General features: G+C 38.5%; 1 protein-coding gene across 3 annotated transcripts in view; it reads left to right on the forward strand.

Moving 5' to 3' along the window:
* Positions 1-14,957, forward strand: part of LOC113538096 (transmembrane protein 198) — a 34,458-nt gene that overhangs the window by 12,220 nt on the left and 7,281 nt on the right. For all 3 annotated transcript variants that reach the window (XM_053226953.1, XM_026932943.3, XM_026932942.3), the window contains exons 2-3: positions 11,326-11,543; positions 13,802-14,076. In XM_053226953.1, coding sequence (XP_053082928.1) covers positions 11,390-11,543; positions 13,802-14,076 — 429 coding nt within the window. In that variant the 5' untranslated portion in view covers positions 11,326-11,389. The remainder of the gene's footprint in view (positions 1-11,325; positions 11,544-13,801; positions 14,077-14,957) is intronic.

Below are 14,957 nucleotides of genomic sequence, written 5' to 3' on the forward strand. Positions count from 1 at the left end.
AGTAGGTGTGGCCTATGGCCCTGACTGTCCCAGTGAAGTAGGTGTGGCCTATGGCCCTGTCATTCCTAGTGAAGTAGGTGTGGCCTATGGCCCTGTCATTCCTAGTGAAGTAGGTGTGGCCTATGGCCCTGTCATTCCTAGTGAAGTAGGTGTGGCCTATGGCCCTCTCAGTCCCAGTGATAGTCCCAGAGTTATTGAAAGCGCTAACACCTGATAATAATTATGGCACCTAAAAGGTGTATCATGATGTTATTTCATGGTATTGATATTATATCTTCATATTACCCAGCCCTACCAAGGACCACATGACCAGGTGATATTTGAATGGTAGACCGTCCTCAGCACAGCAATGAAACTAACATGGTAGTGTCCAAGTCTATTAATCATGTAGTTCATTTATAGGTTTATATGTATTTTAGTGAATTCTACACCACATAGCTTGCCAAATCTCAAAAACAAGCATGACTATCCATGTTCTGGTTGGAGTAGCGTGTGTTGCTTCCCTATCCAGTAACACTACCTGGTAAAATAGGTTATTCTAAAGTTACTCTGGAGGTTATTGGTGGTGCCTTGATGGGCATAATTAGTAAAATACTACTTGAAATTATTTTTTGGATATTGTTATGTATGTATTTGTTACCCATATTTTTAGGTTTACAGCATTCCATGATGATCATTATATAGCCTTTTTATCACAGTATAATATAACAATATTGTAATAAAATGAACTTGTGTTGTAGTTATAACTGGATTGATAGTTCTGCCGCATGTTTTTCAAATTTTTTGTTCATGCTTAACCGGTAAAAAGAATTATACTGTTCTCTCTCAGAAGGACAAATGAATAAATGAGTAAATAACCTTAGAAGATTTCTTGGGATTTGGAAGCATAGCCTCAAAATGACCCCTACCTAGGCAGCCTAATCCTGAATGAAATAGTGTTGTGGAGCGTGGGGTCATTTCCCCTGCCGAGCTCTTTCACTCTGATGCCTTAGATTTTAGGGTGTGGATGCCATCAGGCAAGACCACCAAAATGATATTACAAATGATCCACAATAACAATATTGTTTTAAATATTTCTGTATAACCAAAATGCCTAGCATATATGGGCTTGTAGTTTCTAACTGTGCAGGCAGCATTTGGTTTCATTGGTTCTTTGCCTCCTCTTTAGTGAATTATTTGAACGGATTAATTTCAGATGTACTTTATGTAAGGCATAAAGCTTTTACAGGTGTCAAAGGTTTTTATACACCCATAACCTGCTCATCGTGGATGGTAGTCACGTCAGTGCATCTTTTCACCTCGACTCCTTTAGTTTCCTCTGTAACTGGTGTAGCTCAGCATGTCCGCACACTCACAGGTGTGTTTCAGACTGCTGAGCTTTTATACCTGAAAGTACAGTTAAATTCTGCATTCTGCTTGTGTGTTGAACATGTGAGTAAAGAACAAAACACCCTTTATTGTGTGACGTGTTTTGTTTCCTCTCATTTGCAGTAAGAAGCTCTCCAGTCTCCTCACAGAAAGGCCACTATTGTTCAGTGCTTTAGCTGCCGGGGGAATCGGGGAGATTGTGTGTGCGTGTGTGTGTGTGTGTGTGTGTGTGTGTGTGTGTGTGTGTGTGTGTGTGTGTGCGCGCGCATGTGAGAGAGAGAAGGGGGTGGACGCGTCCGGTCAGATTCAGCGCCCTTTACAGCGTATGACTCATTTGCATAATCGTTGTACAGTAAATACAATGTGAGGTTTTTTGGACTAAATGGAAATAAATGTTAAATATGTTGGGGTCGTATCACCCGACACCTGCGTAGGCCACAGGAATGTGGCCAAAGGAAAGTCAGTAAATTTTTGACTTTGAAATAGGTTGGTACAGTCAAAAGAATATGGACATGCGTGAATAATCGCTCGTACAGTACATTGAGATCTGCACCCTAGACCAGGTTGCTTCTTCAAATATTGTAACAATCATTTCAGTTGTTGACATTTGTAGCAGTGTGAGAAAGAGATACCTGTCCCATTCAGATCAGCATAAGAACAGCTATCTTCTAAGCTGTCCCTGCCTCTCCCTCTCTTTCCATTCTTCTCTTCTCTTTTCTAAAACAGTTTGTCACAGTGTCCTCAGATCACAGTCCAAGTAGTGGAGCTCTCTCTCTCACTCTCTCTTGCTCTCTCTCTCTCTCTCTCTCTCTCTCACACGCTCTGTCTTTCTGTCTGTCTGTCTCTCTTTCTGTCTGTCTCCCTCCCTATGCGTCTGTCTCTTTTCCTTTCTTCTGAAAAGGTTTATTCAGCAGTCATGGCCAGAGCCAAACTTTGTCTGTCTGTCTCTTTCCCTCTTTGTCTGTCTCTTCTTTCCTCTCTCTCTCTCTCTCTCTCTCTCTCTCTCTCTCTCTCTCTGTCTTACTCTCTCTCTGTCTCACTCTCTCTGTCTGTGTGCTTCTGTCTTTCTGTATGTTTGTGAACGAGTGATGGAAGAGGCAGTTGGAGTGTGTGCCAGCTCCTCAGTAGGTTTTCTCTATTCACTCTGAGGAACAATAGTGGCGATTCAGCGTTTCCTCCAGTCTGTAATAAACACAGCAGACAGCACAGCTCGTGAGGACACTCTCAAAAACATCTCCACTTCACACCATAGGCCAAATCCAGGACACACCATTAACACACCAAAGTTCTTCGTAGCACCAAGAGCACCAAGAGTATGCATTCACTTGTCCAATCCCATGTCCAGAACCCTAATACAGCTAAAGTAATGTAATATGGTGAGCTAGTTTGCTAGTTAAGAACATTTAATACTGACTAAAGGAAAACGAACGAGTATATTATCATTATCTTCTAACAAAGTTTTTAACGTACCACATAATGTTTGTGCCCTTGACAGAAAGACAGTCCATCGTTGGCCATGTATCAGCTATGAGTTGTTGTATTCTGTCCTTGTGAAGGAGATTTTCAAATCTACAAACTTTTTCCCTTGATATTTTTAACTTTATTTTTGCTGTTGTTTTTTTTTTTTTTTAGTGTTTCAACATACCTGCATTTAAGAAGGCATTTCTGATTCTGAAAAGCTTGACTGTTAGCTGTTATGCACTAATAAATTGGCCCAGTAAAAATCATTCTACTGTCAACCAGGTCATTCCTCAGCTGATTCAAAATGTTTTTTACTTGCTGTAGTTACAGCGTTAATGTGCTTCACATCACAGTGAACATTAGGTTTAAACATGGCTAAATATCAAATGAAAAAGTTTGTTTTGCAAAAATCAGTGAGAACTTTTGTTGAGCCAACTTTTCTGCCAGTCAACTGTAAATGAAAAATGAATAGCCCTCCACATGAAATCTGCTTGTCCTTGGTGTCTGGGCCACTGTTTTGTTTGCCACAAATGATACACCCTCTCAGTCCCTTTGGTGCCAGCTGTTGGAAAACCGTTTTCCCACCTGTTACAAACACAACCATCGTTTACTTGAACAATGACCAAGACCCTGACATTTTTCAGGACCAGTATTCAGTTGTTTAACATGCAGCCAGGTAGAGGTGGAGTGTTCACATCTATCAACTAAAGAAAAAGCTTGAACTTTGATGGGACTAAATGTACATGGGGTCTGTATCTTCTTACAGATGCTACTCTGGGATTTTATCTCCATCCAGATCGGTCTCCGAAAATTACAGGCCAAATAACCTACTGTTTTTCGCCAAACTCAGCAGTTGTCTCATAATTTTAATCCCTTCCGGATGCACGTCCGTGATTTTCTGTGCAGATATCACCTCTCTTTGGGAAAAAAGATGTTTGATAGCTGCTCCTTGTCATATTTAGTCTCTTAGAGTGAGAGAGTTTTATCACTGAAGAGACATGAAAAAAAAAGGAGTACAATAACCTGTTTGCATAAGTGTACACACCCCTTAACTAATATGTTGATACTAATACTTGAAGCAACTTTTGATTTTATCACAGCATTCCATCTTTTTGGGTAAGAGTCAATCAGTTTGGCACATCTTGACTTAGCAATAGTTTGCCATTCTTCCTCGCAGAAGTATTCTTACTCTGTCACATTGACTGGGCATCTCCTGTGCACAGCCCTCTTCAGGTCAGTCCACAGATTTTGATCTGGACTCTGGCTAATTCATTCCAAAACCTTAATCTTGTTTTGGTGAAGTCATCCCTTTGTTGATTTGGAGGTGTGCATCAGGTTGTTGTCATGCGGGAAGGAGAATTAGTGTTTTAGCAGAAGCCTGAAGATATTGTGCCAAAATTGAAAAATTGACTGGTATGTGGAGTTATTCATTATTCCCTCCACCCTGATTAAAGCTTAAAGCCCCAGTTCCAGCTGAAGAAAAGCAGCCCCAAGCATGATGCTGCCACCTCCATGCTTCACCGTGGGGATGGTGTTCTTTTGGTGATGTGCTGTTTTTTTGTTTGTTTGTTTTTTGTTGTTTTTGTTTTGTTTTTTTTCCCTGTGCCAAACATACCTTTTGGTATTATGTCCAAAAAGTTCAACTATTCCACATAGTTTTGGGAGAATGAATGTGGGTGTTTTTTTTTTTTTTTTTTGCACACTTTAGCCAGGCTTGGATGTTTTTTTTTTTTTTTTTTTTTTTTTTGTTAAAAAAAATGCTTCCATCTTGCCATCCTACCCTATAGCCCAGATATATGAAGAATTTGGGAGATTGTTGTCACATACAGGGAGCAACCAGTACTTGGCAAAAATTGCTGCAATTCTTTTAATGTTGCTGTAGGTCTCTTGGCAGCCTCCCTGAGCAGTTTTCTCCTGGTCTTCTCATCAATTTTTAGAGGGACGTCCTGTTCTTAGTAATGTCACTGCTGTGCCATATTTTCTTCATTTGTTGATTATTGCCTTTACAGTGTTTCATGGTATATCTAATGCCTTGGAAATTTTTTTTAACCCTCTCCTGATTGATATTTTTCAACAGTGAGATGCCGTACCTGCTTTGTACGCTCTTTGTGGCCCATGGCTTTTCCAGTTGGATGTTAACAAGTAGGTATCAGTGAAATCTTATAGGAACAGCTGTACTTTATTTGGGGTTAATCAGCCACTTTAATTGATGACAGGTGTATACTAATTAGTATTTAACATGAGTTTCAATGTGGTTGATTCTGAACACTGCCACATCCCCAATTATAAAAGGGTGTGCACACTTATGTAAATTGGATATTGGATTTTTTTGTTTGTTTGTTTTTCTTTTTTTCCCTAAAATGTTTGTTTGTTTGTCACTTGATTTTTATATGTTGCAATTTCACGAGGTGAAAAAGATTCTGACATGGTTTAACTTGCTTTTTTTTTTTACAACACAAAAACCTGCTGTTTTAACAGGGGTATGTAGACTTTTTATATCTACTGTAACTGGCTTCTTTTAGTTGCTGTGTGAGTGCTTATCAGAAGCAGTGTGTGAGTGATTCCAGGGTATGAAGTTTTCCCTCGCATGGTCCTCTCTTCCTGTTTAACTTCCTATGTCTGAGGGGAAAGGTTACGCAGAGCTGACCTGCTTCCTGCTTAGTGTATCCTGGGATCAGGAGAGGAGGGTCAGGGGTCACAATCAAAGTCACCTTCCTGATTATAGGTCAGAAAGGGTTAACGGAAACGTTCATTAACTATGTACCGTTTTAGACATTTTCCTGCCTTGGTTTCCACATCACATGTTGTAGCAGTATTAATATCCTGATGTTCGTGCAGTGCAGTGTTTGGGTAGCTGGTCATTCTTGCTAAACTCTTGATTAAAACAAGTATTTTATGCCAATCAGAATGAGGTGTAGCAAAAAACTAGTAGTGATGTCATGATCATGTTTGTGATTGGAAGTTAAAGGCTGAAGGCATTATAGCATTTTTTTTTATCTTAAAATTTCTTGCAATCTTGATATTGTTGGCTGTGGAGATGGCTTGGGGATCACATATGGGGAGCTGTACTGTGATGGCTTGGGACTGCGATTGCTGTAGTGGCTTTGGGGCTGCAGTTGCCACGAGCACCTTCGTACTCAGGACTCCATCAGTGGACAGTGGATAGATTTAAACCAACCAGACTTCTTGCGAAAACTGTGATGAATTTACTGGTTGCACATTTGCACTATTTGTCCAAACAGTACATAATAGAAGGGATTTATTTATAATCGCACTATCCGTTGCACCGAGATGAGGATGGGTTCCCTTTTGAGCCTGGTTCCTCTCAAGGTTTCTTCCTCTTATTGTCTCAGGGAGTTTTTCCTTGCCACCGTCGCCTCTGGCTTGCTCCTTAGGGATAAATTCACATATTTACAATATATTTTTTGAATCCATTTATTTCTGTAAAGCTGCTTTGTGACAATGTCCATTGTTAAAAGTGCTATACAAATAAAATTTAATTGAACTGAATATTAGCTGCAAAATTATGAACAGTCTTGGACATTCATATAGATACTCTGCTGACAGCTTAGTGAACCACTAGATAATGTAGCTGTAAAGATAAAATTAATTGACATTAGCTAGCTGACACATTTTCTGTGTAGTTTGAAATTATTGACTACCTCCCTGTTTCTGATTATTAGGTAGTTTTTAAATGTTGCCTTGTCTTTACGTGTTGTCTTTTGGCCAGCTTTCACAAAAAGAGTCTAATGATGTAAACTCAAATGTGCTGCTGCATAATGCATCTATGAACGTGATTCAGTTCATCTGAATAAACTAACTACATTTTTAACATCGAACACTCTTCAGTGGGACAGGGGACAAAAAAAAATTTTAGAAATGGAACTTCCTTGAATACCCCTGTGCATGTCAGCCCAATTTTGAAGGCTGCTGGTACTGCTGTACGGTCCTTCTATACCATGCCATTTGGATGAAAAGAGTTTCCGGAAACAAGCCATGCCAGATTTAAATTAAAGCCTATGGAGATGAAACAACTAAAAACGACATGTGGCTACACTCAGCCGCTCCCCTACGGCCTCCTCATGCACAAAACAAGATTTGAGCTAGACGGGAAATCTGTCAGCCAGCTGTTACTCTGATCCTGATTCTCAGGTGACTGTGTGCGCACTTCCTTTAGCCCCCGCAATACACAAACATCTACACATATATAAAAAGGTTACTCCAAAATAATAATGAATATGGGGTAAGTGGGCTCTGCAAGTTTTTGAACAGACTTTCAGTAAGTTTTGTTATGTTTGATCAGTCAGTTTTGTCTGGATCTCTGTGATAAACTCAAAATGGCTATAAATATACAGTTTGTCTGTGCAACTTAGTAAAATATATTTATTGGTAAAGTTGTTCAGAATAATGTTTTTCATTCAGGGTATGAATAATGGAGTCGAAAGTCCAGTTGGTTTTAATGGTTGCGGTATATTTCTGAAACAGCTAATCTGAACAGCCAGACTCTATAAATATATGGATTTGTACCACTACATTGTGTATTTGGGGATCTTGGGTAGGAGATGGCATTATCTTAGTGTCAGAGAATTTCCAGATTTAAAGCAATATGCCACAAAAAATGCCCTTAATGAGCTCATGTGCAAATGGAACATCTGATAAGCCAGCAAGAGCCAGATCTCAACCCGGCAGAACAAGACGCACAATGGATCAAGTTGCATGTAAACACTGTGAGTGAGTGGGGGTTAAAAGGGCTCTCTCTCTTTTTGTAGGGCTTGATGATCTCATCCTGTCATGATCCGATTACAATAAATTCATGTTTTCCTCAAAGAATGAACGGCCAACGCCTGGCTTTAATCTCTTTATTTCTCTCAGTTCCTCTTTCACTCCCTCTCCTTTAGTGTTCGCTCTCTTCGTGATTTGTATAAGAATGAGGGCTGAGTGGAAAATGAGAGCCTTTTTCTGGAAATGGAGGCGAGCTCTGAGTCAGACTCTGCTATCTTTTAGTCTCTCAACAATTTTTTTTTTCCCCACTACCATCTGGTTTTTATCCTTTGCTAGCAAAGGTGCTGCCATGAAGCTCGTACTAAACAATTGGGTACTTCTCAGTGGTGAAGAATTTGTTCATAGAGTATCCAGAACTTTCACATAAGCCAGATTGTTTAGTATGAGCTCTATGACTCCATCAGTGCCTGCATGTTTGGATGCAAAGTAAACAGTTATGAGAATCAACACTATTTTATTAAATGGCGTAATGCAGAAAACACACATACACCCCTGGACAAGTTCCTACTCCCTGGCTTTGCCTTACAAAGCAAGCCATGTGTGTCTCTCTCTCTATATATGGAGGAGAATGAAGCCATTATAGGGTGATACAAAGGCTTTGATCGCCGCCCATGACCCCGTCAGTTCGTTAAGCTGGATGCCTGCTGAGAAAGTGTGAGGAATGATTATGATTGGACAAGTGCACAGTGTTCAAAAAATGCCTGCCTCTCCTACTTCCTGATTGGCTGAAAGACATAATTCACTCGTATTTGAATTGGAAATGTGCACATTTTCCTAAATGGGTTGATTCAGTGGAGCAACTGTTTTATCTTTGATTTCCAAGAAGACATTGCAATTATTTAATTGTGGGCAAAAAAGTATCTCCCTCACCCCCAACTTTTCCCTACAATTTTACAGAATATGTGCAGCTGTTTAGAGAGCATCCACTGTCAGAAAATAGCTACCCATTGGCTGCCGTTATGTGTGCTTGTTGCTATGGTTACATCTCTAAGGGCATTATCTCACACTGTTCTTATTTCTCTTTATTCTTTTTACATTTCTATACACTGTACTTTATGAATGCTTCCTTCATGTATGCACTGATTTCTCTAATCTTTCTTATTTTTCTCTTGGTGTGTGATAACAATGTCAGTAGAAAAAGTGTAAAAACTGACTTGCCTTAAATTGTTTCTTGTAATAGTTACCAGGAGTATTGATTTATAACTGCGATTGAATATATCCATATGTAGGGAAATAATGGTGCAAGGAAACAAGAATCAGAAACAAGACTTTTTTGGGCCTTAACTTTTACTACTATGTTTATTGTCTTGCTGGTACTTTATTGGCAATCTCAAATATCACGATGCATAATGTATATATTGAAAATGCTGTCAAGCGTGGTATATATTTGCCATATGACCAGCCCCTAATTCCATAAATATTTCTCTAATCACTTCAATTAAATAAACGATTTGTAATAAACTGTGATGATGAACAGGACTGGTCAGGCTGGAGGTCATTTCATGGCATCAAGGTCAGTTGGTCAAGTTGGCATGACTTAAGCTTAGTAGTGGGTAGGTTGAGAGATTTCCTAGTGTTTAATGCAATTGGACATGAATATTTCCTGTTTAAAGTTTTAACCACATAAAGTATGTTGCCTGTTTCTTAATATTTTAAACAGTATGAAGGGTATTAAAAGCTTTTGAATTTGTGTTCTGCAGTTTAAAATATAAACCAAAGCAGTTAATCTTTGACAAACCTTACAAATTCAACCCTCTTTTTCGTTTCCTTGCAGATATTATCCATGTTCTTCCTGCTTCATTTTCTTATAAAGTCATTTTCACCCCAATTTGGACACCTGCCAATTCCTAACAGTCAGCTCTTGCCTAATCATGACAGCTGCCAAACAGTGAGGAGGAAGTCTAACATGTGCTTCCTCTGAGACACATGAAGCCAGCTAACTGCATCTTCTCAAACTGCTGATCATGCTGGTCATGACCTCCATGCTGTCACAGGGCAGTGTAACACACCTGCAGGAGAGCACTAACTGCCCTCACTGGCATAAATGAGCTCACAGACGCCTTTGATTGCCTAATGTCGCTATGATTTGACAGTAGAAAGACAATATGCCACTGGTATATAGAGTTGTGGAAAAGAGTGAGGTGTTTAGATGAGTTGTCCTTCATCATATTCTCAACAAGTGGGCGAGTGCCTGTGCAGCAACATAAGGAGTACCATACATGCCTGAATGCTCGACCCCTACGGTGAGGGGTTCACTGACTGTTATACTGCGGAGGCCATTTGCATGGTCTGGGTCACGGTTTGTCTCCTTAGAGTGAGAATAGAAAATACTTCTGACTGATCACTTTTATGAAGCATTTTTATCCTGATAGGCATGGTCTCTTCCAGGATAACTCCGCCCCATCCAAAGGAGACAAGGGCTCACTGACTGGTTTGATGAGGATGAAAATGATATAAATCATATACTATGGCCAGTGCAGTCAAAGGATCTCAACCCAGCTGAAGACCTTTGTGAGATTTTGGATGGGTGTGTTTTGCTGGTGGTGGAGAGAGTTGTTTAACATCAGTTGAGGGAATTGCTTGTGTTCATCCCTCCGGTACAGTTTTGGAGAATCTGTGCCTGTGCTCTTTGAAGCTGGTCTGGTGGTTTGTGGTGGCCCAGCACATTTCAGTGACTTAAATTTAGTGTTCAACTTTTTAAAATATTAATTGGGTGGAAAAAATTTGTGTGAAGTTTTTACTTCCTCCAGACAAGCAAAAGTTTAAGTTCCTGTTACATAAAACACAGCTGGTAACGACATTCAGGTGAAGACATTAAAACCATAAACTTCAACATTTGAGTTTTAACATTGTTCATGAAAATGAAATTGTAAATAAATGTGTTGCAATTTAATTTGAATTGTGTACTGAAATTAAGTGCACACGCACAGGAAATGCTGTTGAAAATACGTTTGATTTAGCAGTTTGTAATTAGCATTTGAATTTGAGTGAGTAAAATCTGTAATTCTGTGGCATTGTGGTGCGTGATGGGTAATCCATGTGTGGATGTGGGAGAGAAATACGTTATAAGGTGGCATTGTTTAGAATAGTCTCTCTGACTCATCAGCTGACTATAGCTGGCCAGGACGCAGAGTAAGCAAATATGTCCTCAAATTGCTTGTGGTAGAATGATGTCGGGTTCTGCAGACCACCATTGTTTTGTTTATACAACAACATCAGAAAAGTTTCCAAACTTCTCAGGAATTCTGGACTTAAGATTACACCTTTTTATTATTTTAATTAAATAATTTACTAGTTGTCCTTATGTTGGGAGTTCCCAATGATTTAGCATGCTATCAAGCTGGAAAAATCATGCTAATTGTTCTGGACTAGTGACATATCCTTATACTGACTCCCGCTGATAGGCCTCTCTTCCTACATGTGTGTGCGTGTGTGTATATGTATATATATGTATGTGTGTGTATATATATATATATATATATATATATATATATATATATGTATGTGTGTGTGTGTATGTATGTGAATATATATATATATATATATATATATATATATATATATATATATATATATATATATATATATATATATACACACACACACAACAAACACACACGTATATACATATATATATATATATATATATATATATATACATACTTATGTACACATACAAGTCTAATACACTAACAAAATTCTTTTTGTCTTCAGTCCCAATGACTTCAGGTCCATAAACGATCTCCTGCTTCGTTTTGGACACCCTTCTCCTGCGAAAATGGCCGACATGGCCGGGCTTGTCTCTGATGAGACAGTGAAGGGCCCAGGAGAGCTGGATCCGTGTCTGTCGGAAATCGACAGGAAGTATGAAATTGTCCCTGCTGTTATCTCCTCTACATGCTGCCTCTTTGGAATTATCTACTGTTTCTTTGGTAAGTTGAGATTCAAATATTTTTTAAGTTACTTTCAAGGTTTCCGAAAGTGCTACTGAAATCTGTTTAAAGTGGTGTTCACAGTTAGAGGTGTGCTGATGATTGCTTACAGTATATTCTGGATACTACCAGTACTGTGTTTTATTTGGAACAAGGGTCTCTGGGTAGTCAGCATTTTTAGGCAGTATTTGGGCTGCACTCCTGAAAAGGTGACATAAGGACAACTGTCTTCTAAAGTCTCTTATTTTCGGCAAACCTGCATTAAACTGCATTATTTGAGAAGGATATTCAGTTCACTTTGACCACTAATCTCGTTTTAAATGGCTAATGTGACATAAAAAGCATTTAACCAGCTCATGTTATTCAAACATATGTAACTGGCTGGTTAGCATTAGTAACATAGTAGCTTAAAGCCACCTGTTATGAGCATGTTTGCCATGCGGGCAGCTGTTTTCTTCTATTCACATGTGCATAACTGTTAAATGTAAAAACCGCATTCCGCATACAGTGCATGAGTGTATGGGGGACTGAAGGTGCCAGTATGAAATAAATTATATGAATAGATTAATAATTAAAATGTGAATTCTTTTGTGAATAATGAATCAAATTCTTAAATAAACAAATAAATATATTCCAATTTATTTATTTTTCAGCATTTAATTATTTCTGTTTTTATTTCACTATTTCATTCTGAGGCGTTGGCGTATGCCATGAAATAATTCAATCTGTCAACGTTATCCATGAGAGCTAATGGAAGGGCCTAAAGCTATAGTATTTTGTATTGTAGCTTTGTTTCTTCTCCCACATGCTTACTCTCACTCTCTCTCCTGCGACTGACTGCTGGCTTAAAATAGCTGGACTTTTGTCGAGATGTTGAGACCTGATGTTTTCTGTTGTATGTGAGTTGTTATATAAATACACATTCTGCCTAATTTTAATATTCGATTATCCAAAACAGTTCATTAATGAATATTAAAAGAAGGGAAAAGAAGAAAATAGAGTCTTCAGTTTGGCATAATGATTTTTCCACTGCAATTAAACTTTCCTCATGTTGATGGAAGCACTTGTGCAATATAGAGAAATAATGAACCTAAAAATTAACACAGCAAAAGCTTTAATGAATGTCAGCTTAGTATTTCAGCCTGTAGGCTTGCCGTAACAGCACACACTCTGATGATGGTTAAAATTCAAACTTTGTGTAAATTCAGTGTAGTAGTGAAAATCTCATTGGATTAATGAAGTTTGTACTCAATACCTGTTTATTGTAATCTGACAGCAGATATTTGCATATTATATTCACTAATAATGAATGATGACAGAAAAGAATGCTCTGTACTAAAGGAGCGGACGGTGTGCAGTGTCGCTTCTAGTGTAAAATGGGCTTAATCTGCCAACTTGAAGTAGCTAATTTGTCTCCATTGTAGTTTAATATGTTAATGGAGTCGTATTAAATGTTATTGTAAATGACTTGTCTCTCTTTAATCCCATGACAGTAAAAGAGGCACGCTTGAAAGACTTGTTTGTACACCCTGTTAGGACTGCTTTTTTTTTTTTATGTTTATCCATGTGGTTTTAGGGCATAAGGAATACCCAAATAGTGCTGTGCATCATTTAAATACTCAAATAATTAAATAAGAGTTTTGTTTATTACATTTAATATTTATTTATACATTTAAAATAACTTTCACATTGTAAGTAATGCACATAATTAATAGATATAGTTTATTTCATATTGACATATCTCAGCTCTGTGTGTGTGTGTGTGTGTGTGTGTGTGTGTGTGTGTGTTTATAAATACAGTTTTTGTGCTTTATGGGAACTAGTGCTGTTATTTCAGGGCAGTCACTTTTGTTTGACCTCAGCCACTCCCATTCATTTCAGTTAAATGAATGTGGTGTTAAACTCTCATGCAACTGGAGAACATCAAACCATGAACCATCAAACCAGAACTCAACTTTAGTTATTTTAAGTTGAGACTTGGATGAAAATGAGATGTTGTTTTACTGTTATGATGCAGTGCTTTGTTCATGTTGGCCTTTTCAGCCCTTAAGACACACAATTCTGCTGCAGTTCAAGGAAAAATCCATACCGTTATATTAATAACAACACTCATATTAATATACCAAATGTACAGAATACACAGGAACTGGACTTGAGAATATACAGCCAACATTTAGAATACAACGTAGCATATGCTTATATTTCGACCAAGCCTAAAATATTTTTTTCCAGCCATTAATATCAAATGTCTCTTGCAGGTTACCGCTGCTTCAAAGCCATCATGTTCCTGTCGGGTCTGTTGTTTGGCTCGGTGATTATCTTCCTGCTGTGCTATAAGGAGCGAGTGTTAGACACACAGTTGAGCATAGAGGCAAGTGCTGGCATTGGCCTGGGCATCGGACTTCTGTGTGGCCTCGTCACTATGCTAGTGCGCAGTGTCGGCCTCTTTATGACGGGCATCCTGCTCGGCCTGCTCCTCGCCATCGCTGGCCTTTTGCTCACACACCAGTTATTCACACCCAGCACCCCATGGGTAAGCACACAGTACACCTCGTGAAATATGCCAACACACTCTATACAGTATTTTCAACTAAGAACACACCTTAAGGAAAACTCAGCAGCCTACACACCCAGCACTCTGTAGGAATGGGCACGCTGTTCCTGTTGATAAGGATTGATGATTTAGTTTCAAAATTCGTGCCAAGCCTCTAGCTGTAGCTTGCTTACTATATTTTACACTTTAAATGACTCTCAGCGCTACACACCCAGAACTTTGTGGGTATGCATACACACTATACGTCCTAAAATATATTAACATAAATGTTGTTTTTTTTTTTAAATGAATTTGCTGCATACCCAGCTTTTCAGCTGAAAATAGTTCATTTGCTTATTTACATATAACTGAAATATGTAATTATCAATTTTATTAACTGTATACACTATTTCAGATATGTATTATCCTTAAAAATCAGCAGCTCTAAACACCCAGCACCCTGTGGGTGCAAGCACTATCCGCCTCCTGAAATATGTCAATGTTTATTTCAAGAAAAAAGTGTTACGTGTGTGATTTTGAGCTAAACATAAAGATACATACACCCAGCTCAGTGTAGGTTTTTTTAAACTAAAATAGGATAACATAAATTGTCTGCGTACATGATTTTCAGTTACAAATATAAATAACAATATATACTTTTCTGTTATATGCCAGTATAAAATTCTGTAGATACGTTAATATGAACAGAATGAACTGCATGCACTCTTTTCAGCTATGAATCCACCTTAAATAAATCTCAGCAGCTCAACACACCCATCACCCTGTGGGAACAGACACAATACACTTCCTGAAATGTGATCATGCCCTGAATGTACTGCAGATCATGTTTTTAGCTAAAATTACACTCTGGATGGGATGCC

This window comes from Pangasianodon hypophthalmus, chromosome 20 (genome assembly GCF_027358585.1).
Source record: "Pangasianodon hypophthalmus isolate fPanHyp1 chromosome 20, fPanHyp1.pri, whole genome shotgun sequence".
NCBI lineage: Eukaryota > Metazoa > Chordata > Actinopteri > Siluriformes > Pangasiidae > Pangasianodon > Pangasianodon hypophthalmus.